This window comes from Aotus nancymaae, unplaced genomic scaffold (assembly GCF_030222135.1).
Source record: "Aotus nancymaae isolate 86718 unplaced genomic scaffold, 86718_ANA_hifiasm-v0.15.2.pri h1tg000029l, whole genome shotgun sequence".
Lineage (NCBI taxonomy): Eukaryota > Metazoa > Chordata > Mammalia > Primates > Aotidae > Aotus > Aotus nancymaae.
Window position 1 is genome coordinate 16,679,965 of NW_026988442.1, and position 27,287 is coordinate 16,707,251.

At 47.3% G+C, this 27,287-nt stretch overlaps 2 protein-coding genes across 4 annotated transcripts in view; one reads left to right on the forward strand and one right to left on the reverse strand.

Moving 5' to 3' along the window:
- On the forward strand, positions 1-15,033 carry TLDC2 (TBC/LysM-associated domain containing 2). 2 transcript variants are annotated; one of them, XM_012455060.3, is made up of 7 exons: positions 1-63; positions 2,813-2,894; positions 4,554-4,730; positions 5,704-5,856; positions 7,253-7,348; positions 12,998-13,071; positions 14,371-15,033. In XM_012455060.3, exons 2-7 carry the CDS (start codon positions 2,862-2,864, stop codon positions 14,504-14,506), a joined length of 669 nt encoding a protein of 222 aa, XP_012310483.2. In that variant the 5' UTR covers positions 1-63; positions 2,813-2,861; the 3' UTR covers positions 14,507-15,033. The 2 variants fall into 2 exon arrangements, with proteins under 2 accessions (XP_012310483.2, XP_064238470.1); XM_064382400.1 differs by lacking the exons at positions 1-63; positions 7,253-7,348 and having other exon boundaries at positions 2,808-2,894.
- Positions 15,034-15,535: 502 nt separating this feature from the next.
- Positions 15,536-27,287, reverse strand: part of SAMHD1 (SAM and HD domain containing deoxynucleoside triphosphate triphosphohydrolase 1) — a 60,402-nt gene continuing 48,650 nt past the window's right edge. For both annotated transcript variants that reach the window (XM_012455058.3, XM_012455059.3), the window contains 3 exons: positions 23,489-23,593; positions 22,868-23,005; positions 15,536-18,102 (listed from right to left, as the gene is read on the reverse strand). In XM_012455058.3, coding sequence (XP_012310481.2) covers positions 17,968-18,102; positions 22,868-23,005; positions 23,489-23,593 — 378 coding nt within the window. In that variant the 3' untranslated portion in view covers positions 15,536-17,967. The remainder of the gene's footprint in view (positions 18,103-22,867; positions 23,006-23,488; positions 23,594-27,287) is intronic.

Sequence of the window (27,287 nt, forward strand, 5' to 3'; positions counted from 1 at the left end):
CACCTGCCCAGGGACCAGGGATCAAAGCCACAGCTGCCGCAGACAGACCACCAGGTGGGCAGGGTCAGTACCGGGTGTGGCCCCCTCTCTGGGGATCAGGGAGATACACTAAGGGCACAGTGAGTACATCCTTCACGGCTCCCCGCTTTCCCTTCTCCCTCTGAGCTCCCTGCAACTGACCAAGTGACTGTCTGTCCCAGAGGCACCCAGGTGGAGGCTGAGGGACCACTTGTCAGGTATTCGAGCCCTAGACTCTCAAAGACTCAGTGTGGGGGGATTGTAGTAAGTACTGCCACTCACCCAGCACCCACAAACAACACAAGGTACTGTGGGGTTATCTCACCAAACTGAGGTCAGGAGGTTGGATGCCTGGCTTAGCACTCTAGCTCTCTAGACATTATCTTCATTTACTCTTATAGCAGCCCTGATGTAGATGTAGATATTAATATTTACAAGTGAAGTGACTGAAGAACAGAGATGTTAAGTAATTTGCCCAAAGCCACACAGCTAAGTCAGTGGCAAGACCAGGATACAAACTCCCTGACTCTAGATCTTTTCCTCTTAACCACCGTACTGCACGGTCATGTGACTGATGAGTCTCTTCCCTCTTCTGAATGGCAGTTTCCTTATCTATAGTTCGAGGGTTATAAGGTTTGATGACCAGAAAGATATGACCTTGAGCTTCCCTAAAAGTCCTCGGACATGGGTCAACTTTAAGCACCTGGGAAACCTGGTTGGAAACACTTATCAAGAGCTATATGTATGGCCTTTGACCCAGCATTCAACTTTTAAAATTTATCATAAAGGATACAATCCGAGTTATGAACAACGTTCATTGTCGTTTTGCTAATAGAGAAAATTAGAAGTAAACAAAATGTCCAACAGCAGGGGGAACAAATTACCAATGTCTTGAGAGAAGATAATATGCGGCCACTGGAGGAATCATGCAGCAAGGGTGTAGGGTGTCTTGGAGAATTCTCGATTGTCGTTAGTAGAAAAACAACTTTATAAAACTGTGTGGTCAGCCAGGCACCATGGCTCACGCCTATAATCCCAGCACTTTGGGAGGCCAAGGAGGGCGGACTATCTGAGGTCAGGAGTTAGAGACCAGCATGACCAATGTGGCGAAACCCTGTCTCTACTAAAAATACAAAAATTAGCCAGGCATGTTGGGGCACACCTCTAATCCCAGATATTTGGGTGGCTGAGACAGGAGAATCGCTTAAACCCAGGAGGCAGAAGTTGCGGTGATCTGAGATCTGGGTGACAGAGCAAGATTCTGTCTCAAAAGACAAAAAACAAAAAAACTGTGTGGTCAGTATGGTATGAACATATAGTATGATCCCTTTGCAAACGTGTATTCATGGGTCTATGTGAAATAAATATAAAAGACTGGGAAATACACTTTGGGGGGATGAGAATGTATGTGTGAGAGATGGAATTGTGAATTTTTTTTTTTTTTTTTTTAGAGACGGGGTTTCACCATGTTGGTCAGGATGGTCTCGATCTCTTGACGTCGTGATCCACCTGCCTCGGCCTCCCAAAGTGCTGGGATTGCAGGCTTGAGCCACTGCGCCCGGCCTGTGAATATTTTTATATTCTTATTCTTTTCTGGTTTCTCAAATTTTCTACAATATCTAAGTATCACTTACTTTTTTTTTTTTTTTTTTGAGACAGGGTCTCATTCTCTTGCCCAGACTGGAGTGCAGTGATGCGATCTTGACTCACCACAACCTCCGCCTCCCAGGCTCAAGTGATTCTCCTGCCTCAGCCTCCTCAGTAGCTGGGATTACTGGCGCACACCACTACTGCCTGGCTAATTTTTGTATTTTTAGTAGAGACAAGTTTCACCATGTTGATCAGGCTGGTCTCAAACTCCTGACCTCAGATGATCCAACCACCTTGGTCTCCCAAAGTGCTGGGATAACAGGTGTGAGCCACTGCGCCCAGCCAAATATCACTTTTTAATTAGGAAAAAAAGCTTTTAAAATAATCTTTTCTTTTCTTTTTTTGAGACAGGGTCTCACTCTGTTGCCCAGGCTAGAGTGCAGTGGTGAGATCTCGGCTCACTGCAATCACCTCCTCTCAGGCTCAGGTGATCCTCCTATGTCAGTCTCCCAAGTAGCTGGACTAGAGGTGCGTGACACCATGACCAGCTAATTTTTGTATTTTTTGTAGAGACAGGGTTTCACCATGTTGCCCTGGCTGGTCTCAAATTCCTGGACTCGAGTGGTCTGCCTGCCTCGGCCTCCCAAAGTGCTGGGATTACCAGCGTGAGCCACCGAACCTAGCCACATCTGTTCTTTCACTCTAGGCATGCCCCCTTCTAGCTTCTATTCTAATGCACTCATCGGTTTGGAGAGGGAAGTGAATAGCAGACTGTCAGTCCTTCGAAGGCTTTGAGATTATCTGGTTCAACATGTTACATGTTATGCATGGGGAAACCGAGGCTCGGTGTACAAATGGGCTTATCCAAGGTAATACGGGAAACTAGAGGCTCCAGACCTCCAGCCTGGGCCTTAGGCATCTGCCCTGTGGGCCACAGCCCCCAGGCCAGGCTGCCAGAAGGGCAAGGTGGTGGAAGGGAATTGCAACTAGAATTTATGGTATATGATTAACACATGTTAGATGCTAATTGCAAATGAGGCCTTGAATGCCAAGTTGCTCACAGACCCACCCAGCAGCTTGGCCTGGGAGTGACAGGTGAGAGGGAGCAAAGGGCAGCTGGGTGGGTGTGGAGCTAGCTGGGTGTGCCCCAGGCCTCTCCTTCTCATCTGTAGGCCTCACCTATCAGGGCTTCCTTTCTGGGCAGGGCTGAGGATTCACTCACTGCCCACGGCCAGCTGGGCAGGGACAGGAGAATGAGAGGCCTCCGCTGGCGGTACACTCGGCTGGTAAGAGCTCCAACTCCGGCTGTGGTGCAGGTTGGGAGGTGGAAGGAGGTGAGGCCTCTGGCAGGGTGGGGCCTGGGCTAGGGTTGGATGCAGGCAGTGACTTGTTCCCCTCTCAAGTCTTCCCTGGCAGGCCTGGGGTTTGGAGCAAGGACTGACTCAGGAACCTGGGATCTTAAATCCTGTGCTCCAAGGTCCTGAGGCCTTGAAGGGAGACAGACCAATGTCTCTGTCCCTTCCTCCCTGGAGTGGGTGCTGGATGGAGTGTTGTCCAGAGCCACACACAGCTAGACTCTGCCTCAGGCCTGAGCCTGGAGAACAGAGGAGGGCAGGAGAGTCCCTGAGAGGTCTCTTCTTCCTGTGAAAGGCCTGCAATGTCATTGTGTGGAGGCACACGCATGTGCACACACACACACACGCAAACACACATACACATACACACACATACACATGCAAACACATACACACACAAATACACACACACTTGAAAACACGTGCATACTCAAATGCACTCAAACACACATACACTTTCAAACACACAGTCACACATATTCAAACACACTCAAACACACTGGTACAGAGTGGAAGCTCAAGTGAATGAATGAATAAATGAATGAGTGAATGACTAATGATGCCCCCTGCTGGACACATATTTATACCATCCCAACTCACACAAACACATTGATATGTAAACATACATATTTACACTCAATACCTTCTCACATCAATTTGCCTACACAACTGTATTGCAAGCCAACACACAATTCACGTGAGCAACACATTTTACATGAACCTACATATATGATCTCACATGTGACTGTACCCGTCATTTCACTAGCTTAACCGGGAAGCCTTCAGGCTTCATTTTCTTCCTTTGTAAAATGCTGATAAGAAGCAATACACAGAAGTCCAGGCACGGTGGCTCACACCTAAAATCCTATCACTTTGGGAGGCTGAGGTTGGTGGATCACCTGAGGTCAGGAGTTCCAGACCAGCCTGGCCAACATGGGGAAACCCTGTCTACTAAAAATACAAAAATTAGCCCGGGCGTGGTGGTGGGAGCCTGTAATCTCAGCTACTGGGGAAGCTGAGACAAGACAATCGCTTGAACCTGGGAGCTGGAGGTCACAGTGAGCCAAGACTGCACCACCGCACTCCAGCCTGGGCGACAGAGCAAGACCCTGTCTCAAAAATACACAGAGATCACAGACAGTGCACACTGAACACAGGCCTGGGCATGCGCGGGTTTTTGTTGTTGTCATTATTTAATGTACAAACACACACAATTGAAGCTCCCAGGGCTGGGCCACCACCTGCTTTCTCTTCTGCTCCCAAGCTTAGAACTTGATCCCTGTCACCCTCCCAGGATCCAGAGCAAACAGGCCGACAAACCGCAGGGCCCATGGCCTCGTGGTGTGCTGGCAGAGGCGATGGGGACTCTGCTCTGGCTTTGGCCTGCAGGGGCCAGGGAGGAAACAGGCCAGCGGCAGGGCAGCATCCTGTCTGCTGTGGAAACCCCCAGCTACCCTGGACTGGGCCGGGGGTTACCGGCACCAGGGCAGGGAGCGATGAGGTGGCCTGTGGAGGCTCTCGGGCTCAGGAGATGGTGGAAGCTGCGACCTCCTGTCCCTGGACCCACGAGGCCTTTTTGTGTTTTCACAGACCAGCCAGGCGGAGGATACCCTGTCTGGGGAGGAGGGTAAGGAAGAGGAAGAGGAGAAGGAAGAGGAAGAGGAGGAGGAGGCGGCAGCTCCAGCCTCAGCTGCCGCTCCTGAGGATCCCATGGTGCCCCAGCTGACAGAAGCCAGCCAGGTTCTGAGTGCCTCAGAGATTAGGCAGGTCTGGGCATTGCCCACGGCACAAGAATTTCAGCCCTAAACCTAAGGGTCTCACCCTCCTGCCCTATACCAGCTACGCCCAGGGGCACCTAGCGTCACTCTTGCTCTGCTCCCATCTTGCGTTACCTCCGGCAAATTGCTTCTTCCCTCTGGGCTTTGCTTTCCTTTCCTTTCGTGTAAAATCATCCAGTGTTGCTAGCACCTCCCTCTTCACTGGGCCAGGAGGTTAAGGAGGTAAAGAAAGAGGTTAGGCCAGGCGCAGTGGCTCATGCTTGTAATCCCAACATTTTGGGAGGCCAAGGCAGGAGGATCGCTTGAGGCCAGGAGTTGGAGACCAGCCTGGCCAACATGGCAAAACCCTGTCTACTAAAAATACAAAAATTAGCCAGGTACAGTGGTGCACACCTGTAGTCTCAGCTACTCAGGAGGCTGAGGCACGAGACTCACTTGAACCCAGGAGGTGGAGGTTGCAGTGAGCTGAGATCATGTCATTACTCCAGCCTGGGTAACAGAGTGAGACTGTCTCAAAAGAAAAAAAGGAAAGAGACTAATTCCTACATGGAAGCAGACCTTGGGAACTGAGGCCAAATCTGGAGAGGGATGGGAGGAAGAGACAGAGGGTCAGGAGGAAGGGTTCAGCATCTTTCCTCTTCTCTGGCCTCTGTGGGGCAGACTGACCAAGCAGAGTGTCCTGAGAGAGTCCTGGGTTCGAATCCTGGCTCTGCCATTCACTACCCCTGTGGGCTTTGGGCTAGTTGCTCCACCTCCCAGAGCCTCTGTTTTCTCATCTGTAACATGGGAATAACAAACCCTATCTCCGAGGGCTATTGCTCATGGCACGAAAGTCCCTGGAAACAGCTCTATCGCCTGTAAAGCACTGTGCTGGATGCATGATGGCTGTCCAAGCCCACCCCCAGGATATGGCAGGAGGGCGTTAGGAGAACTCCTTCACTCACCTCCAGCCCTGTCCCCAGCTCAGCTGTCACTTCCCACCAAGAGTCACCGGCCATCCCTGGAGTCTGGTCTTCTGCACGTCAAGGGACGGTTTCAGCCTGCAGAGCCTGTACCGGCGGATGGAGGGCTGCAGTGGGCCAGTGCTGCTCGCGCTCAGGGACCAGGACGGGCAGGTGAGCTGGGCAGGGTGCCGCCCAAGGCTCTGGGGGCACCCCACCAGGTGCCTGTGGGCTTTGCCCCAGGGCAGCTCAGGGATGAGCAGGCAGAGTGACTAAGTTACCTATAATGGACACTAATGATAGCAATGAGACCTGGCCACTCAGAGCCATTCCCTATTTATGCATTCAACACATCTACACGAGGCGCCTTCTGTGCTCCAGGTGACAGATGGGATAGAGCAGAATCAACCCAGAAGCGGCCCCAGCTCTCTCGGAGCTAATGGTCTAACGGGGGAAGGGTCAGACAGAAAGCAAATAATCATTTGACTGTAAAACTGCATGTTCATCCTCAGAAGCAGAAGAAACTATGGGGCTCACACCTGTAATCCCAGCACCCTGGGAGGCTGAGGCAGGAGGAGTGCTCGAGTCCAGGAGTTCAAAACCAGCCTGGGCAACATAGCCAGATGCTATCTCTACAAAACAACAACAACAACAAAATTAAGTGTGGTGGTGTGTGCCTAGAGTCCCAGCAACTGGGACCGAGGATCTTGCAGGGAGGCTGAGGCAGGAGGATCACTTGAGCCTGCAAGGTTGAGGCTGTAGTGAGCCATGATCACACCACTGCACTCCAGCATGGGGGACAGAGTGAGACCCTGTCAAAAAAAAAAAAAAAGAAAAAAAGATATACACTGGCATTAAACTGATGTCAGAAGGAAACACACCAAAATATTAAGGTAGTTATCCTGGGGAAGAAGGAGGAGGATTGGGAGATAGCTTTACTTCTTTTCTTTTGCTTGTCTATAACTTCGACTTTTTGTATGATTACTTGTATAGAATAAGTACATATATATACACACACACACACACACACACATACATGTATATTTTTTTTAAACAGAGTCTCACTTTGCCTCCCAGACTGGAGTGTAGTGGCACAATCTTGGCTCACTGCAACCTCCACCTCCCAGGTTCAAGCGATTCTCCTGCTTCAGCCTCCTAAGTAGCTGGGATTACAGGCACCTGCCACCACACCTGGCTAATTTTTGTATGCTTAGTAGAGACGGGGTTTCGCTATGTTGGCCAGGTTGATCTCCAACTCCTGACCTCAGCCTCCCAAAGTGCTGGGATTACAGGTATGAGCCACTGCACTCCGCCTAGAATAAGTATTTTGAGAAAAAGGAGGGCCCTGACTGCCCAGAGGAGGAGCCACCAGGAGCTCTTCCTTGAGGAGGGCTAAGGGAAGGATGCATAAAGATTTCTGCTCATGGGTGTGGAGCCCCCATGCCCCAGCTCTGCCCCAGCTCTCCAGGTGCGCTCTAGGATGAGCCCATGTTACTAAATCTGGAGAATGGGGGTTGCCAGAGGACCCCCAGCCCCCTCCCAGCTTCAGACTGCAACTTCCGCTTTCCAGATATTTGGAGCCTTCTCCTCCTCGGCTCTCCGACTCAGCAAAGGCTTCTATGGCACCGGCGAGACATTCCTCTTCTCCTTCTCTCCACAACTGAAGGTGATGTTCCCACCTTCCATGGGGGGAGTGGGGTGGGTGGCAAGACAAAGCTCCTGGGGTCCCAGTGGCCCCCAGCTGTATCCTCCATGATGGGCTGCCTGGTGTGCCACCATCTTTCCACAGGGGGAATGAGCAGGGCAGGGGTGGGCAGAGCATTCCCCTTGACCTGCCCATCCTTCATTTAAAACATGCTTGGTGGGTGTCTGGGAACCGCTGACTGGCTGAGAGGAGGGAGGACAGTGGTTGCCAGGCACAGGCTGGGAAGACAAGATGGTCCAAGGTAGACCTGAGGGCATGGTGGCAGGATGATGAGGGAGGACTCAGCCAGAGGCTTCTTAGGAAGTACGGAGGCTGAGCACCGTGGCTCAGGCCTGCATTGGAGGCCAACGCAGGTGGGTCGTTTGAGGCCAGGATTTCAAGACCAACCTTGGCAACATAGGGAGACCCCACCTCTACAAGAAATACAAAAATTAGCTGGATATGGTGGAGCACACCTATGGTCCCAGCTACTTGAGAGGCTGTGAGGGGAGGATCGTTTAAACTCGGGAGGTTGAGGCTGTGGTGAGCTGTGATCGCACCACTACACTCCAGACTGGGTGATAGAGCAAGACCCTGTCTCCAAAAAAAAAAAAGGACTAAATATGGGGTGAGGTCATGGCTGGAGGAGGGCGAAGGAGGGAATATCACAGTCATCACAGGTGTGGGAAAGGAGGGAAGCAGGGAAGCCTGCTGGAAAACACAGGAGCAGCAGAAGCGCTGTTGGGCTGTGTGAGTGGCATTTGGTGTTGTGAGGTCAGGGCGCTGCCACTTCAGTGCCTGCTTCTTCAGCAGCATTGGCTGCTTGGTGCAGTCCTGCAGAGTGGGGGCAGCAGAGAGTGGACTGCAGAGAGCGGCCGCCAGGGTTGGGATTTTGCCAAATGGGTTTAACAGTGGCAGGGAACCAAGAAAGTTGAAGGTAGTGAAAATACAATATGGACCATAGAGCTCAGACTGGACACGGCGGGGAGGGAAGCCAGGGCGCTGAGGGGCACCCAGGCAAAGGTGGACTCAGGGCATGAGAGGTCTCCTTGATGTCAAAGACTTGAGGCAGCGACAGCAGCTGAACAATGTGTTGGAAGACAGGAGAGAAGGACATTTGAAATAGGCTGTGGAGGAGCTGCCTGCCATCTCTGGTGAGGACAAATTCTCAGACGTGACCACAAAAGACAGTGGTGGAAACCCACTCTGGGGGAGGCCCTGGATGGGTCCACACGGATGGTGAAGTTTACCAGGGAGCTGGGAAGGGCCAGGGGTGGTGAGTCCGAGCTCAAGTTTCTAATTAACGATGAGCAGAAGAGTGACAGGCACAAGGTGACTGGTACAGTCAGGTGGCACAAGCTGCCAAGGAGATGGATGAGAATCACAGTCCCAAACGCCTTCCATCCAAAGACTTCCTGCCTCTGGGCTATTTATCAACTGAAGCTATTGAGCAGTACCTGCTGGGCACAGAGCATACTATTTTTACTACTAATAAAAATGGCCAGGCCAAGCACTGTGGCTCATGCCTATAATCCCAGCACTTAGGGAGGCAGAGGCAGGAGGATCTCTTGAGCCCAGGAGTTCAAGACCAGCCTGGGCAACAGAGTGAGAAGCCATTCTCTACGAATAGGAAAAAACAAAAACAAAACCAAAAATGGCCAGGTGCGGTGGCTGGCTCATACCTGTAATCCAAGCATTTTGTGGGGCTGAGGTGGGAGGATTGCTTGAGCTCAGGAGTTCAAGACCAGCCTGGGCAACAGAGTGAGATACTGTCTCTAAAAAAAAAAAATTTTTTTTAAATTGTTCAGTGGATGAACTCGTTCCAGGTGTTTTGCTAGTAGAGAGTTGTCCAATGCACAGACTAAGATTCATTCAGACACGTCCAATCACACAATCACCTGGTCTCATGAGAGGGAGTTCACAAGGAGCTATGGACTACCTTGCTAACGGCAAAACATATTGTATCTATTACATCGCTGCCATCAGCCAGAGGGGCTCCATCAATTTTTCCAGGATCCAGGAAAGGGTCAGTGATGCATGGTGAGCCAGTGCTGGTACTACTTATCACCGCTTGCCTTCCTGAGCTTAAATCCTAGAATAATTCTAACGGTCTAAAATTTTCTTTCCACTGCACTGACAGCTTCTAGTCAGGAGTTTGAGACCTGTCTGGCCAACATGGTAAAACCCCATCTCTACTAAAAATACAAAAATTAGCTGAGCATGGAAGTATGTGCCTGTAATCCCAGCTACTTGGGAGGCTGAAGCATGAGAATCGCTTGAATCTGGGAGGCGGAGGTTGCAGTGAGCTGAGATCGCACTACTGCACTCCCCTGGGCAACAGAGTGAGATTCCCTCTTGAACAAAAAAAAAAAAAAAAAAGAAAGAAAGAAAAAGGGAAGCTAGAACTCATAGCATGTCGCTCCTTGGCTTCCTCTTTCACTTGGAGAAAAGCACAACTGTGTATAATGATCTACGAGTCCCTACACCTTCTGGCCTCTATCTGATGTCATGTCTTGCCACTTTTCCTTTCTCCCGCTCTGCTCCAACCACACTGGCCTCTGAGCTGATTCTCATGCCAGCTGGCTCCTGCCTCAGGGCCTTTGCAGGTGCTATTCTGCCTAGAATGTCTCTCCACTGGATTGGTACCATTCTCACCTCCTTCTCTGTTCTGATGTCACCATCTCAGTGAAGGCTTCCCTGGCTATCTGATGCAAAATGGCAACACCCAGCCAGTCGTGGTGGCTCATCCCTATAATCCCAGCACTCTGGGAGCCCAAGGCGGGAGGATCACTTGAGGCCAGGAGTTCAAGATCAGCCCTCACAACATGGTAACATCTCATCTTTACAAAAAACAAAAAATAGCTGGGTATGGTGGCACACACCTGCAGTCCCAGCTACTCCTGAGGCTGAGGCAGGAAGATCTCTTGAGCCCAGGAATTCTAGGCTGTAATGAGCTGTCATTGATCATGCCACTGCATTCCAACCTGGATGACAGAACAAGACCCTGTCTTTAAAAAAAATAAATAATGGCTGGGCGTAGTGGATCACGCCTGTAATCCAAGCACTTTGGAGGCCAAGGCAGGCGGATCACCTGAGGTCGGGAGTTCAAGACCAGCCTGACCAACATGGTGAAACCCTGTCTTTAAAAAAAATAAAAACTAAAAAAATAAAATAAATAATAAATAAATTAAATGACAATACCTACCCCTAGGAAGCCCTTAGTGTCCTTCTCCCCCTAGCATTTGCCATCATCTAACAGATAACTTTTTTTTTTTAAGACAGAGTTTTGCTTTTGTTGCCCGGGTTGGAGTGCAGTGGCATGATCTCAGCTCACTGCAACCTCCGCCTCCCAGGTTCAAGCTATTCTCCTGCCTCAGCCTCCTGAATAGCTGGGATTACAGGTGCCTGCCAGTATGCACAGCTAATTTTTGTATTTTTAGTAGAGATGGGGTTTCATCACGTTGGTGAGGCTGATCTCAAACTCCTGACCTCAGGTGACCCACCTCCTCAGCCTCCCAAAGTGCTGAGCCTGAGCCACCGAGCCTGGCCAGAGAACTTCTTTTACTTTGTTACTTGCCTTCTCCCACTAGAAAGAGAGTCCTTTGAAGCAGAGGTTTTTGTCTGTTGTGTTCACCATTTTACCCAGGGCCTACAGTGCCTGGTGCAAAAATGCTTAAAAAAGTTGTTGAATGAAATGAATAACTTTTTCAGGGGAATCTGTCTTTCCAGCCTATTGTTATGGAATGTCATCTTCTAAAAAATTGGTTAATTCTTACCTATCTTTGGTCTTCTGGCACTTGTATTCCCCATGAATTCCTGGTAGTCCCTTGATCACTATTCCAAGCGGCACCATGAACTTGGTCTTAATTTCTTCCACAGCAATGTTTACTTTACTCCTTCAGGTCAAAGGTCATGTCCTTGAAGAAAGTAGAGGAGGACTTGAATGATTTTGTCTTCTTGTGGTCACTTGTTAATATGATCTCATTCCTCCTGAGCATAGGATGTATCTCTTATTAGTCTGTTTTCTTGCTAAAACCCTTTGGTTGCTCACAGCATTTTGGGCCACTGATTAAGGCAGTAACATCCTATCCTTTTGCAGCCATTTAAAACGAATTTGACTCTTCGATAATTTATGCATCCCACAAATATATATGTGCCAGGAATACAGCCAGAAATAAGGCCACATGGAACGTACATCTTTAAAATAAATAAATAGAACTAAAACAGGGTCTGGGAGGAAGGACTGCTTCGGATAGGGTGGTCCAGGAAATTTCTCTGAGATGACATTTGGGCTGAAGGATAAGAGGTGGGCCCTCTGAGGATCTGGGGGAAGAACATTCTGGGCAGAGGGATCCTAGGGCAGGAATGGGCTTTGAGTGTTCCAGAGATGGAAAGGCTGGTGTAGCTAACGTGTAGTCAATAAGAGGGAGAAGGGGTCAGAGAGAAAATCCGCTTTTAAGTTTTGACACTTTTAAGTGCACTTTTAAGTTTTGAAGTTTTTTGTTGTTTTTTGGAGTTGGGGTCTCGCTCTGTCACCCAGACTAGAGTGTGGTGGTGCAATCATAGTTCACCGAAGCCTATACTCCTGGCTGGGCTCAAGTGATCCTCCCTCCATAGCCTCCCTAGAAGCTGTGACTATAGGTGCACACCACCATGACCAGCTAGGTTAAAAAAATTGTTTCTAGAGATAGGGAGGGGTCTTACTATGTTGCCCTGGTTGGTCTAGAACTCCTGACCTCAAGGAAACTCCTGGCTTCAAGGAGACTCCTGGCCTCAAGTGATCCTCCTACCTCAGCCTACTGAGTAGCTGGGATTACAGGAGCACACCATCACACCTGGCTAGTTAAAAAAGTGCTTTTATAGAGATGAATTCTATGTTGCCCAAGCTGGTCTCAAATCCTGGCCTCAAGTGATTCTCTGGCGTCGGCCTCCCAAAGTGCTAGGATTACAGGCATGAGCCACTGCGCCAGGCCCCGGGCTGCACTTCTGGCCATTGTTAAGGAGTTGAATTTTATTCCCATTGCAATAGGAAGTCATTGGAGGTTTAGGCAGAGGAGTGGTAACATCTAATTTGGATGTCGAACAGATTACACAGATTGCAGCCTGGGTATGGCTGTAGGCACAGACAGTGGAGGCAGAGAGACCAGCTGGGAGGCTGTGATCCAGGCAGAGGATGGGATAGAGATGGGGGCAGACAGGCATATGTCTAGAGCCGCAGGGCTTGTTAATGAGCTGGATGTGAGGCAGCACTAAGGCCAGGCAGGCTGGTGACCTGGGTGAGAGGCCACGATGAGTCAGTTAATTAATGGCAGTATCAGTCCCAGCTCCTGGCCTGGACTACTCCCCCGCTCCCTCCAGCTTTGGAAGCAGGAAGCCTCAGGGGTTGTTGTCCTATTCTAGAACGAAGTGGCTTCTAGGCTGTAGGAATTCAAACTAGAGGGCATGTGGTGGTGACTCCAGGGAGACTGAGAAGAGAAATCCTAAGAGCCTTGAGCCCAGAGTCCCACCTACGGCGCGGCTGGGGCCTGGATGCTGTTCCCGCCACAACACTGCCACCCAGTGGTTTGGGGTCAAGCTGCAAGGGTAGGACTCACTCGGCCAGTAACCTGAGCCTTTTTCCCTGTCACCCAGGTCTTTAAGTGGACTGGAAGCAACTCTTTCTTTGTGAAGGGAGACTTGGATTCACTGATGATGGGCAGTGGCGGGTGAGTGTCTCAGTCCTCTCGAGTCTTGGGGTGTCTGTATTATGGTCCCTTCCCCTCTGCTGAACTGCTGGGCTAGGCTGCCCTGGATGCAATGGGAAGGCTGGTGGAGAACTCTCAGGCCGTTCCCTTCATTGCTCAGCCCCCTAGCCAACCCCATCACTTTAGCCAGTATTAGGAGAAAGGACGCATGAGCGCCCCCACTGAAGCGTTGTTACAGCTGGTGACAGTTTAGTCTGAACATGTGCAGCTTTGGGAATAGAATTCTACATGGTTGGATGAAGCTAGCATCAAGAGATGGGCGTGCCTTGTTTTTCCATCAGCCCAGGAATCGCAGGGGACATAACTCATTGCAGAAGCCTCCCTCGGTGAGGACAGGGAGTGGAAAGAGATAGGAAAAAAAGAGTTAATCTCATCCTGATGTGACCTTCACATTGGGGGGGAATGTGCCTTATCCTGAGGGCACAAATGAAAGCATTGCTTGACTAGTACCAGGCAAATTGTTTGCTCTCCCAACTTCCTGAAAAGCTTCCATTGAGGGGCAGCTTGGCACAGAACTCATCAGCCATTGCTGATCTGCAGGAATCCAATTCCTGGCTCCAGCTGCGGTTTTCTATCAAATGAGGGGATTAAAATGGATGCTCTAAAGCATTTGGGCTCTCAGAGTTTGCACCCTGAGATGTACTAGCTTTGGTCAAAGAATTGCCATCTTAAAAATGCTCCAAATGTTCTAAAACTGGGCTGTGGTGATGGTTGTGCCACTGTATATACTTATTAAAATAATGAACTGTTTCAAAAATGCTCTTGGCCAGGTGCATTGGCTCACACCTGTAATCTTAGCACTTTGGGAGGCTGAGACAGGCAGATCACTTGAGGTTGGGGGTTTGAAACCAGCCTGGCCAACATAGCAAAACCCCACCTCTACTAAACATACAAAAATTAGTCAGGCATAGTGGTGAGTGGCCTGTAATTCCAGCTACTTGGGAGGCTGAGGTGGGAGAATTGCTTGAACCTGGGAGGCAAAGGTTGTGGTGAGCCAAGATGGTGCCACTGCACTCCAGCCTGGGCAACAAAGCAAAACTCCGTCTCAATAAATGAATAAATAAATAAAAAATGCTTTTAACCTCATGGGGAACAATGTGCTGAGTCCCCAATAATTCAGTATAAGTTGGCTTAAGGGGCAATAAGACAAGTGAACCTGGGCTGCTATCCTGGTGTGGCCAAGAGCTGATGCTGGTGGCAGAGCCTGAGGGCTTCAGCACGCAGGAGTGAGCCGCACCAAGATTGTCCTCTTCTCTCCAGTGGCCAGTTTGGGCTGTGGTTGGATGGAGACTTGTTTCACGGCGGAAGCTACCCTTGCGCGACCTTCAACAATGAGGTGCTGGCCCAGCAGGAGCAGTTCCAGATCCAGGAGCTGGAGGCCTGGCTTCTCAGCTGACAGCCCTGTGGCAACAGGTACTCAGCCCTGCTCATGAATGCCACCCATGCCTCCCTGACACCCGTGCTGTCCGAAACACAGATGGTGAAGGGCCCTGGAGTGGGCTGTGGCTGCTGGCCAGCCTCCTTGTGGCCTGGGGACCCAAGATACAGGTGGGGGCAGGCACTACTCTTTTGCAGAGGTGACTCTGAAGGATTAAAAGATGCTTACACCCTACCCAAGCAGCACAGAGTTCCTCATGAACATTATCATTTTAGAAGTTCTACAACTAATTCATGTTTATAGTAGAAAAGCCAGAAAACATTTAAAAAAATTAAAACTGCCTAAAATTAAACCCTCCAGAAACTCTTAACATTTTCATATATATCTTTCCAGACAGTGTTCTATGAATATGTATATGAGTGTGTATATTTACAAAAGTGGGATTCTACTCTGTATGTGTGGAAGTGATTTTAACTTACAGAATATTGTCAAACCTTAGAAACCTGGGCTTGAGCACCGGAACTAATAAAGGCTTTAGCAGCGTCGTTCTTCCTCTGGTCTGCTCTGGAACGTTGAGGCCCTTCTGCCTGCCACCAGTTCCGGGTGCCTGTGACTCTGTGATTTAATTTAATGACGAAAGTATGAAAGCAGCAAATGAATAAAATGCACATTTGGACAAAGAGGGCAAAACCTTTGTAGACAGGAACCTCAGGAAGGTTAAAAGAGAGGAAGGTGTATGTTTTCAGGCACAACGGGGTCTTGGAAAACTAAGAAAAATCCACTTCCCTTCCCGTGCTAGTGTCTGCCTCCTCGCAAAGAAAAGATTTTTCACTATGCTGCTAGTCACCAGCAACTGAATGAGGAAAACCAAACACCATAGAACCTGTTAAATACCATCCTCTCTCACAGACCCAACAGTGCTGAGGTACTAAGACATGTCTGGACAGATTCCCATACAAAACACATTTCCTCTGCACAGAAGGGTCAAACTGGACACACCGTAGTATGAGAAAAAGTGGTCAAGGAACACACCTTTCAAGATGGAGATACATTCATGAAGCTTTATTGCAGCTGTTTCCCTTACCAATTGAAGGAGCCAGTGATTTTAACTTCAGTTCTGTTCACATTCCCAAGGTAACCAGGTTCAGTAACTCTCTAGAGGCTAAGCTGTTAAAATTTCCATTTTTATACAAATAGTGAAGATGTTTCTTTCTTTTGTTTTTTTTGAGACAGAGTTTTGCTTTCGTTCCCAGGCTGGAGTGCAGTGGCCCAATCTCAGCTCACCGCAATCTCCGCCTCCCAGGTTCAAGCAATTCCTCTGCCTCAGCTTCCCGAGTAGCTGGGATTACAGGCACCCACCACCAAGCCCAGTTAATTCTTGTATTTTTAGTAGAGATGGGGTTTCACCATGTTAGCCAGGCTGGTCTCAAACTCCTGATCTCAGGTGATGCGCTTGCCTCTGCCTCCCAAAGTGCTGGGATTACAGGCATGAGCTACCTCCCCTGGCCAAGATGTTTCTTAAGAAAAATGTAACCTTGTAAATAGCATAGAGTTCTTATAATGAAACAGTTGCACAGAACATAAAGTGCAGCTGCCTTACATGTAACAAAAGATGCATACAAAATAGATTCAAGTTGTTTTGCAGATAGTGCAATGATACAATAATAGGACTACAAAATCCCAGAGTAAACCACAATGATTTACAGGTAAGATACACAGAAATAAAATGATTTTAACAGAAAAAATATGACATTCTTAACCTTAGGTCTGAACACATGTCTGACCCCTGTAGAGGCACCCTGGCTAAAACAGGTATGACCTAGTGCCATGGCTGACCTCACCTGTGCGTTGCTGAGCCCATGTGAACAAATCCTCCCCGATACAGCACCATGGTAGGCGTTAGAGGAGAAGGGTTTTAACTATTCTCTTATGAATTATAACCAACCCTTATTATCTACTGATGGATGGACGGGGGGTGGAGTGATCATACAGGATGGCAGACATTCCAAGTACTCTTCACCCCAATGTGGACGGAACAGAATCTGGCTACACAGTGGCTGGTGACATACTGCTGGGAAATCTGCTGGCCTGTGGTCTGAGTTCCCCTACTTGCTTGGGGGGCCCCTCACTCCCAGTCTGCCAGGGAGGCCTAGTCCAGGGAGCGTCAGAGCAGAAGACATTCGGGGCTCATGGCTGCCATCCCCACTGGCTTGCATCTTCAGCACCCTCTGGACACCACCAGCTTTGGCTCTAACTGCAGACTTTGTTCTTGGTGAACTGCTATAGACCTGGGAATGCGGTGTGCCCTGGGTACACCTCACTACCCTACCAAGGTGGTACCCACTCCACTGCTGGGAAAACCAAGTTACCTAGGGGATCCTGGAACCCACTGGGTGGTCACTAATTTCAGCACAGGCAGTGCAGTGTTTGCTCTTAAACATACAAAATGCACTGAACCAGTAAAAACAAAGTCCCAGGTCTGAGGAGCTCTGAAGACGGTGCTTGTGATGGCCTCTGGCCAGCTCTCCAGGATACTCAGAGAGCAGGTCAGCGGAGGCCTTCTCCAGGCTGGCAGTGGGAAGGCCCTCTGGACCGGAGGAGTGAGTATTCAGGAGACGAAGACACTGCTCAGGTCTGGAGCCTCCACTGAGTCTGGGCACAGCCTGGTTTGGGGAATCCCTCTGTCACTGGGGATAGGGATCTCCCAACAAGAGGCGCCTTCATGCTCCACTCACGAGGAGGCCAGAGCTCTCAGATCTTCCCCAAAACCTAATCAGCCCTCTCTAGCATGTCGGAGACCACTCCTGGCCATTGTCTCCTACCATTTACCCCAACCTGGCAGCTTGTAGGGGGCTAGAAGGGTGACTTGAAGAGGACTATCCTCAAACTTGAGGTGATAGGGAATTCTTCAGAGGGGCAGGATTTGCTGTTTTGTTTTTAGCCATGTTTGTCTATGACAATGTCAACTTCTAATTCCAATTTGTACCCTCGTCTCATTTCTACGTTAAAAACAAAAAAAAAATCATCTATCATAAAAGTTCAGAGTAAGCTGGGTGTGGCAGCACGTGCCTGTAATCCCAGCTACTTGGGAGGCTGAGGCAGGAGAGTCACTTGAGCCCAGGGAAGTTCGAGTCCACCCTGGGCAACAAAGCAAAACCTTGTCTCTTAAAAAAAAAAAAAAAAAAAAAAAAAAGAGTTCAGAGTAGATAAAAGAGTTGTTATTCTAAGAAAATAGACTATCAAAGGAGAAAAGCTTTAATTAATATTAAAAATAGGCAAGGTAATGCTTTTTGTATATAATAAGATTTACCTAATACCATCTTATTTCTTTGATTAAAAATTACTTCTCTTCAGCATATGTGTACATTCAAAATACAAAATTAAAGCATGAGTTGTCATAAAATTTGTAGAATACTATGACTGAAGCCCCTAAGTTAATTGTGTAGGGGAGGGCATTTGTAAACAACCGCCTGCAGACATTACACCGGGTCATCCTTAAAAAGCTGGAGTCTGCTTTTGGATGCTTCTCGGAGGCGAGCTGGACTTTGGGTTGAAGCCCTGTAGTTCCATTCGTCTTTCTGAGGTGTTATGAGTGGGGCTACAACATCGCCATCCTATTAGGAAGAGAGAGAAAAACGGAACAGAGAAGAGCCAGTCTGTATCATCTTATTTCTGAGGGAGTCTCAGGTGTGCACATCCTTGTCTTGCTATAGATTGCTTCTAGGTATACTCACTCTAGGGAAACTCCAAATTACATATGCCCTGTGCTTGGGATAAATTAGAAACACCACAGCCTTACTCAAGAGGAGCCTTCATGAAAACAGCCACTGGCCTCTGCAGGGATGACTGGAAGTAGCACACCCCTGCCCACCTCTACAGCCTCCTTCACACACCTTTATGGAGCACAAACCCTGTCCTGTTTGCCCAGGAGAAAGATGGGCTGCGTTGAACCCTTGGCTTCTCTTACGCCTGGTCCCCTCTGCAATAAATAGCCCAGGTCTACAAGATGGCAAAGAAAGGGAGGAAGGACAGTATGTACCTGCAGATTTTAAATTTTTCTCTGCATCAAAGCTCTAACGTTGGCCCAATCAGCACAGGCTCCAGACAAAGGAGCTCCTCCACCCAAAATGAGGGAAAGACCCAAAGCGAGGTGATACAATGACCTGAAACCAGAGCAGTTAAGAAGCAAGGCCTGCTAACATCTGACTCTATGCTAAACTGTTCTGAACTTGTGGGTAGATCCTCTTTGGTTACAAGATAACACAGGATCTTAGGGAGCCTCTGTTGTACCAGAAATACAATGCTGGTAGGAGGATTTGTGCTCTTCATCTGCCTATTTGCTCTCAGACCCATTCTTCACTCCTCCTCTCCCTACTCTGTTTCATAGGAGCTACTCCGGTAAATTATATTTTTTAGTTCCCATGCCTGTTGGTTTCCAGTTAGTTTGGTCAATGGGAGGCACTGGTGGGAGACTGGAGGTGAGAGGAGGGCAGAGAAGTCAGATTCTTTCTCTCCATACCTCCTCTGGCACGAGTGGCAGTGGCAGTGACTCTTCCATGGTTCCAGCTTCTGTAGATGGCCCCAGCTCCTGGACTTCCACCTGCTCCCTTGGTCTCTCCTATCCTAGAGGGGGTAGCAGCTTCCTGCTGTTGAATCACTGTCCTCTGTGCTCATTTAGCTCTGCCAAAACTTTTGTATCTCATCCCCCATGTTAAATTTCTTCTGTTGAACTACACTGTATTTGACTTGACAGAACCATTAAAAGCAGTTTTTAAAATTTTTATTTATTTAATTTTAATCTTGCTCTGTCACCCAGGCTGTAGTGCAGTGGCATGATTTCGGCTCACTGCAACCTCCACCTCCAGGGTTCAAACGATTCTCTCACCGAAGCCTCCCAAGTAGCTAGGATTACAGGGTGCACCACCATGGCTAATTTTTGTATTTTTAGTAGAGATGGGGTTTCACCATGTTGGGCAGGCTGGTCTCGAACTCCTGACTTCAGTAAAGGTAATCATTCAGGCTGAATTCGGTGGCTCACTCCTGTAATCCCAGCACTTTGGGAGGCCAAGGCAGGCAAATTGCTCGAGGTTGGGAATTGAAGACCAGTCTGGGCAATGTCATGAGACCCCATCTCTACTAAAAATACAAAAATTAGCTGGATGTGGTGGCACGTGCCTGTAATCCCAGCTACTTGGGAAGCTGAGGCAAGAGAATCACTTGAACCCGGGAGGCGGAGGTTGCAGTGAGCTAAGACAGTGCCACTGTACTCCAGCCTGGGCAACAGAGCTTAAAAAAAAAAAAAAAAAAAAAAAAAAAAAAGTCATTCGATTGTCATGATATTCGTACTCGAAGGCCTATCTCAAAATCAGCAGTATTTGTCTTTAAACTCATCTCTATTTCTACCCAGCTTTCTTTTTCTTTTTTTTTTTTTTCTGAGATGGAATTTTGCTCTTATTGTCCAGGCTGGAGTGCAATGGCACAATCTCAGCTCACAGCAACCTCTGCCTCCAGGGTTCAACTGATTCTCCTGCCTCAGCCTCCCAAGTAGCTAGGATTACAGGCATGTGCCACCACACCCGACTAATTTTGTATTTTTAGTAGAGACAGGGTTTCTCCATGTTGATCATGGTCCCGACCTCAGGTGATCCACCCGCCTCAGCCTCCCAAAGTGCTGGAATTACAGATGTGAGCCACTGCACCCAGCCTTTTTGTTGTTGTTGTTGTTCAGACAGTATCATGTTCTGTCAACCAGGCTAGAGTGTAGTGGTGTGATCGTAGCTCACTGCAGCCTCAGACTCCTAGGCTCAAGCAATCCTCCCACTTCAACCTCCCAAAGTGCTAGGATTATAGATGTGAGCCACCATGCCTAGCATATAGCCAATTGTTTTACTTCTACCCATTCTAATTTCAACTCTAGTGAATTTTATAAATGTAAACAAATATGTCACTTTCCTGCTTAATCAGTGCTAATGCTCCCCACTCTCTTGGCTGACAGGACTTTGCATAAAGCCCCAGACACCTCCACACTCTATGCTCCTTCCTAAAATGCACCATGTTCTTTCTCATCTTCCGACCTAACCCTGTGGTGTCTATGCCTCAGCCCCTCCCCTACCACCACCTCCTGCTGCCAGCCCTTCACCCAGACAACTCTTCACTCAACCTTCAGGTCTATAAGCCCTTCTTTAAATAAGCTTTTCCTGACCAACCAAGACCAGCTACATCCTCCTCGTCTTTCCTCCTCTAAGACCGTACCCACCCCACCCCCAAAGTACTTACCATGCTCCTATAATTATTAATTATGGAGCAAAATTCATAATAATTGTTATTATCCCAAACTAGATTGTCATCCCCAACCTGAATGGGATCCATGGGAATAAGAAACTGTCTACCTTAGGTGCTAACACAGGGCCTGGAGAAACACTCAGTGAGTGAATGCACCAAACTTATAGTAGTTATCACCACATAGTCCAACTTTAATAGCCTCTCCTGACTCTCTGTTTCCAGCCTCTCCATGTTCCAGTCTATCTGCAGCGAGAGTTTTCAGTGATTTAGTTTCATAGTACCTAGGACAGACATACAGTTGGCCCTCTGCATCCATGGGTGGATTCAAGCAACTGTGTAGATATAAAATATTGTGGGGAGGAGGGAATGGCTGTGTCTACACTAAGCATGTACAGAGGTTTTTTTGTCATTATTCCCTAAACAATACAGTATAACAACTATTTACATAGCATTACAGATGTGTAATACCTACATTGTAGTGGGTATTATAAGTAATCTAGATATTTAAAGTGTAAAGGAGGGTATGCATAGGTCATATGCAAACACTATACCATTTTATATAAGGGACTTGAGCATCTGTGGATTTTTCTGTCTGTGGGAGTCCTGGAACCAGTTCCCCACAGACACCAAGGGACAATTCTACTTCCTTATTCCCATGGGTCTCAATCTAGTTGGAGATGACAAACACTCAGGTAGATCATACAGTGGATGGTAACTCTTGAATACTCTCAATGATTCCCTCCCCGCTGTAGAGAGGAAAAAATCTCTTAGCCAGTTATCTAAGGCGTTTAATAATCTAGTCCATTCTTCCCATTTAACCTCTCTGCACTTAACAGTAAGAATTTCCTACCTGGAAAGATAGGTCTCCTTGTGGTCCCCTAAACACTCTCAACTCATTCCAGTGTCATGCCTTTGTGCTGCTCCCACTGCCAAATACACTCCTCCTTCTCCCTGCTACTCATCCAAACATAGCCACGCCTTCCAGATCTAGCAGATCCTGCCGCTTCACCAGGCTTCTCCCATAGCTCTCTCAACTCTCTGAATCCTCAGAGATCTAATCTGGATCACGCTTTGTGACACTTGGTAAAGCACCGACATTCTGAGTTATGCTTTCATGTCTCACCCTATACTTCATTCCCTTTAGCATCTAACACACAGGGAGTGTGAGGGAGAGTTCTAGACAAGGCAGTAAAGCACTGTTTCCCTGCCTGACAATTATATTCATTCATTCAGTCAATAAATGCCAATTGGCCGCATTCTCTGTGCAGACACCTACTATGTGTAGGTCAGTAAGAGACAGTTTTAACAACATTCTCTACAGGGTTGCCAACTGTGGCTTGACTCCTCTTCCCTCTACTCTCATTCTAGATAATTTAAATAATTAACTAATATACTAAAGTAACAAAGTTTAGAAACATAAAGTCTATTATCAATTTTTTTTTTTAAATTTTGAGAGGGGGTCTCACTGTTTCACTAGGCTGGAGTGCAGTGGCGCCATCTTGGCTCACTGCAACCTCTGCCTCCCAGGTTCAAGAGATTCTCCTGCCTCAGCCTCCCGAGTAGCTAGGACTACAGGTGCGTACCACCATGCCCAGCTAATTTTTGTATTTTTTAGTAATTTTAGTTTTTTAGTTTCACCATGTTGGCCAGGATGGTCTCGATCTCTTGACCTTGTGATCTGCCCACCTCAGCCTCCCAAAGTGCTGGGATCCCACCCGCCAGGCCAATTATAAGTTGTATGTTAAACAAGTTAACTACTCAGCTTTGGTAACCTCTGAAAGATGGAGACACTATGACTAACCTTCCAAGGCCACTGGTGAGCATGAGAAAGCATTATTTACATGTTCACGTTTTTATCTTTTATTATTAGGACAATAATGATAAAGAATATCCATTCCAACTCATGTAGGCAGAAATCACTGGTTGACACAGATTTAGACATTTTAAAAGGAAATAAAGTGAAAGACTTTATTTTCAAAATCATAACCAAATAACTATAACTTAAATGAGAACTTTTCATCAGATAGAGTTATTTTTGGTTATTACTAAAAAATAAAAAATTGTGCAAAGTTTGTGAGTAACGAACAGGCCACCTACCTGCGGCTTGGTGAAATTTCTGTCGGAACACCATTGAACAAAATGTTGTTGTGCAGCATACAAACTCTTCGCATCTGTCTTCTTACAGTATACTCGAATCAGCTGCTCTGCAAATTTCTCTGGCAGAAGTTGTGAAACCTTTTTTAAAATAAAAGATTTCACTATCACCTTGAATTCACACATTGGAGATATCAGCGGGTGCCTAGGCTCCTAACTATTCCTTTTTTTTTTTTGAGACAAGGTCACCCTCTGTCACCCAGGCTGGAGAGCAGCAGCACAGTCACACCTCACCGAAGCCTCAACCTCCCAGGCTCAAGCAATCCTCCCACCTCAGCCTCCTAAAAGCTGGGACTACAGGCATGAGCCACCATGCCTAATTTTTTTAGTTTTTGTAGAGATGGGGTCTCGCTTTGTTGGCCAGGCTGATCTTAAACTCTTGTCCTCAGTAATCCTCTCGCTTCAGCCTCCCAAAGTACTGGGATTACAGGCATGCGCCACTGTGCCAGGCCCACTTTAATTGTAAAGATATGCCTTAAAACCTAATTTACACATAAAATGCTAATTTACTATAAAGGTTTGCTATATGCCACTGTAGTATATTTGTTCTGCCAAAGCAGTTACCTGGTTTTTAGTAATCATTATTGCTTTGCTGGGGTCACTCTTACAATAGAATCGAACATGATCAATTGGATTCTTGTCTTGCATTCCATAATCCATGTTGATAACCTAAATAAAAGTAATACATAAGTAATCATGTAGCAACCAGGAGAACTGAACTCAGGGCTGAAGGGGCATCACAAGAAATTGAACAGAGGCTGAGTGAGGTGGCTCATGTCTGTAATCCCAACACTTTTGGAGACCGAGGCAGGTGGGTCACGAGGTCAGGAGTTCGAGACCAGCCTGACCAACATAGTCAAAACCTATCTCTGCTAAGAATACAAAAATTAGCCAGGTGTGATGGTGGGCGCCTATAACTCCAGTTATTCGGGAAGCTAAGGCACAAGAATTGCTTGAACCTGGGAGGTAGGGGTTGCAGTGAGCTGAGATCGCGCCAATGCACTCCAGCCTGGGCAACAGATCGAGACTCTGCCTCTAAAAGTAAATAAGTAAATAAAATCCCAGCCCCCACAAACCATTCAGCCCCAGATTAAAGTTCAACAAATAATTATAAAAGTATTCAACCGCATTTGTTATAAGAGTTACTAAGGAAAAGCACAGGGTGTTTTGAAATGTTCTAATAGGGTACCTGATGTAGCCTAGGGTGCTAGGAGTATGACTGGAAATGTTTTCCTGGGAAAGTGACTTTACTAAGTGAGCAAGAAAGAAGAGAAATAGGCTTAGTTGAGAAGAAAAAGAATTGCAGACAGAAGAAACAGTTCAGAGGCAGAGAGGACTGAAATTGTCTCCTGGGTTTAGCAACACTGAAGTCACTGGTGATCCTGGAGAGAGTATAGTGATGGCAACAGAAACAAGGTTCAGGAAAAAATGAGAAATACAAATTTAAGAGAAGGCAACTCTTAAAAGTTTGGCTGTTAAGAGGAAGCAAGATGTTAAAAAAAACAAAATTACAGCAAGATAAGAGAAGTTAGTTCTAGGGTTCTATACCACTGTAGGATGACTATAGTTAACAGTAATCTTTTTTTTTTTGAGACAGAGAGCCTTGCTCTGTCACCCAGGCTGGAGTACAGTGCAATCTCAGCTCACTACAACCTCCGCCTCCCTGGTTCAAGTGATTTTCCTGCCCCAGCCTCCTAAGTAGCTGGGATTACAGGCACCACCACACCTAGCTAGTTTTTGTATTTTTAGTAGAGATGGGGTTTCACCATGTTGGTTGGCCAGGCTGGTCTCAAACTCCTGGCCTCCAGTGATCTGCCTGCATCAGCCTCCCAAAGTGCTGGGATTACAGGCATGAATCACCGTGACTGGCCTAGTTTTAATAGTCATCTATTACAGTTTAAAAAAATTTTTTTTTGAGACAGAGTGCAGCTGTAGAGCACATTCTATGTTCATCACTTCTGTGGAAGCTTGCAGTATTAGTTATCTCCTCCTTCTTTTTGACTTTCCCAGCAACAGTTAAATAGACTTTCATCTTAAGAAAATCACAGGTCGGACACTGAAGTTCACACCTGTAATTTCAACACTCTGGGAGGCTGTAGAAGGCAGATCCCTTGAGCCCAAGAGTTCGATACTAGCCAGGGCAGCATGCGAAACACCATCTCTACCAAAAAACAAAAATTATCCAGGCGTGGTGGTGCATGCCTGTATTCCCAGCTACTTTGGAGGCTGAGGTGGGACGATCACTTGAGCCCAGGAGGTGCAGGTTGCAGTGAGCTGAGATCGCAGCACTGCACTCCAGCCTGTGAGACAGAGTGAGACCTTATCTCAGTAAAATCATGAACACCACACTCCTCTTCACACCCTCCTCTTTTTCAGGGTCAGACTCATCTTCTCTTACCTTTCTAAGGTACCAAATTCCTCGCCGGGTACTTCTTTCTTGCTGCCTTTTTTCCTTAATGTTTTCATTTTACTTACATACACACACACACACACACACACACACACACACACACACACGATTTATTTTTTAATTTATTTTAATTTTTTTAGACTAGTCAAGTCCAGTAGTGAGAAGGGGGAAAAGAATAGAACAAGGAGTTCAATCTGTAACTGTGAATAATCAATTGAGATAACTCACTACCTTCGGACCAGCCTATTTTTTAAATTGACAAATAATCATTGTCCATCTTCATGGGGTACATAGTGATGTGCTGATATACATAAATGTATGGTGATCAGATCAGAGTAATTAGCACATCCATCATCTCAAACATTTATCATTTCTCTGTGTTGGGAACATTCAATATCTTCCTTCAAGCTATTTAAAACTATGTAATAAGCCAGGCGCGGTGGCTCACACCTGTAATCTCAGCACTTTGGGAGTCCAAGGCAGGTGGATCAGGAGGTCAGGAGATCAAGACCATCCTGGCCAACGTGATGAAAGCCAGGCTCTACAAAAATACAAAAAATTAGCCAAGCGTGGTGGCGGGTACCTGTAATCCCAGCTACTTGGGAGGCTGAGGTGGGAGAACTGCTTGAACCCAGGAGGTAGAGGTTGCAGTGAGCTAAGATTGAGCCACTGCACTCCAGCCTGGCAATAGGGCTAGACTATGTCTCAAAAAACAAAACAAAACAAAACAAAACAAAAACGAACAAAAAAAGACCAAGCAACCAAACAAACAAAATGTTAAAAACAAAAATTAACCAAGTGTGGTGGCATGTGCCTATAGTCCCATCTACTTGGGAAGTTGAGGCAGGATGACTGCTTGAGACCAGGAGGTCAAGGCTGCAGCAAACCATGATCATGCCACTGTACTTCAGTCTGGGACATGGTGAGAGACCCTGTCTCAAACCAAAGTTTAAACTAACATTAGCTGGGTGCAGTGGCTCATGCCTGTAATCCCAGCATTTTGGGAGGCTAAGGCAGGAAGACTGCTTGAGGCCAGGAGTTTGAGACCAGCCTGGACAACATAGTGAGATGCTGTCTATACAAAAAATTAAAAAATCAGCGGGGCATGGTAGCACGTGTCTGTAGTCCTAGCTACTCAGAAGGCTGAGATGGGAGGATAACTTGAGCCCAGAAGTTCAAGGTTATAATGAGCTGTGATTGCATCACTGCACTTCAGCCTGGGCAACAGAGTGAGACCTTGTCTCTAAAAAATAAAATAATTAACAGTAAATACAATAAAATTTAGTTACTCACTTACAGCAACCACATTTCAAGTGCTCAACAGCTGCATGCAGCTAGAGGCCACGGAAAGGGACAGCACTGACCAAGAATATCTCTGTCACTGCAGAAAGTTCTACTGGACAACACCTCTCTAGAACACAAGTAGAATTACCCTAACTAAGCCTTTGACAAGAACAAAGATGTTTCCCCACTATGCAAATGGGAATACTGAATACAGCTGTCAATGGAGGCAGGCTTGTTTCTTTGATGAGAAAGGTCTAAGGAGTTGCTATCTAATGGCCTATAGTTTATCTTGGAAATAAGAGCCAAAGGTTGGGTTATTCATGAGGATGAATACAATTGGAGGTAGGAAGCATGGTTGGGAGTTCTGAGAGGAGGGAGGATAGTCTGAAATGATGATGATGATGATTATTAGTATTATTTTTTGAGATAGGGTCTTGCTCTGTTGCCCAGGCTGAAGTGCAGTGGCATGATCTTGGCTCACTGCAACCTCTGCCTCCCAGGTTCAAGAGATTCTCCTGCCTCAGCCTCAGGAGTAGCTGGCATTACAGATACCCACCACCATGCCTGGCTAATTTTTGTACTTTTAGTAGAGATGGGGTTTCACCATGTTGGCCAGGCTGGTCTCAAACTCCTGACCTCAGGTGATCTGCCCACCTCAGCCTCCCAAAG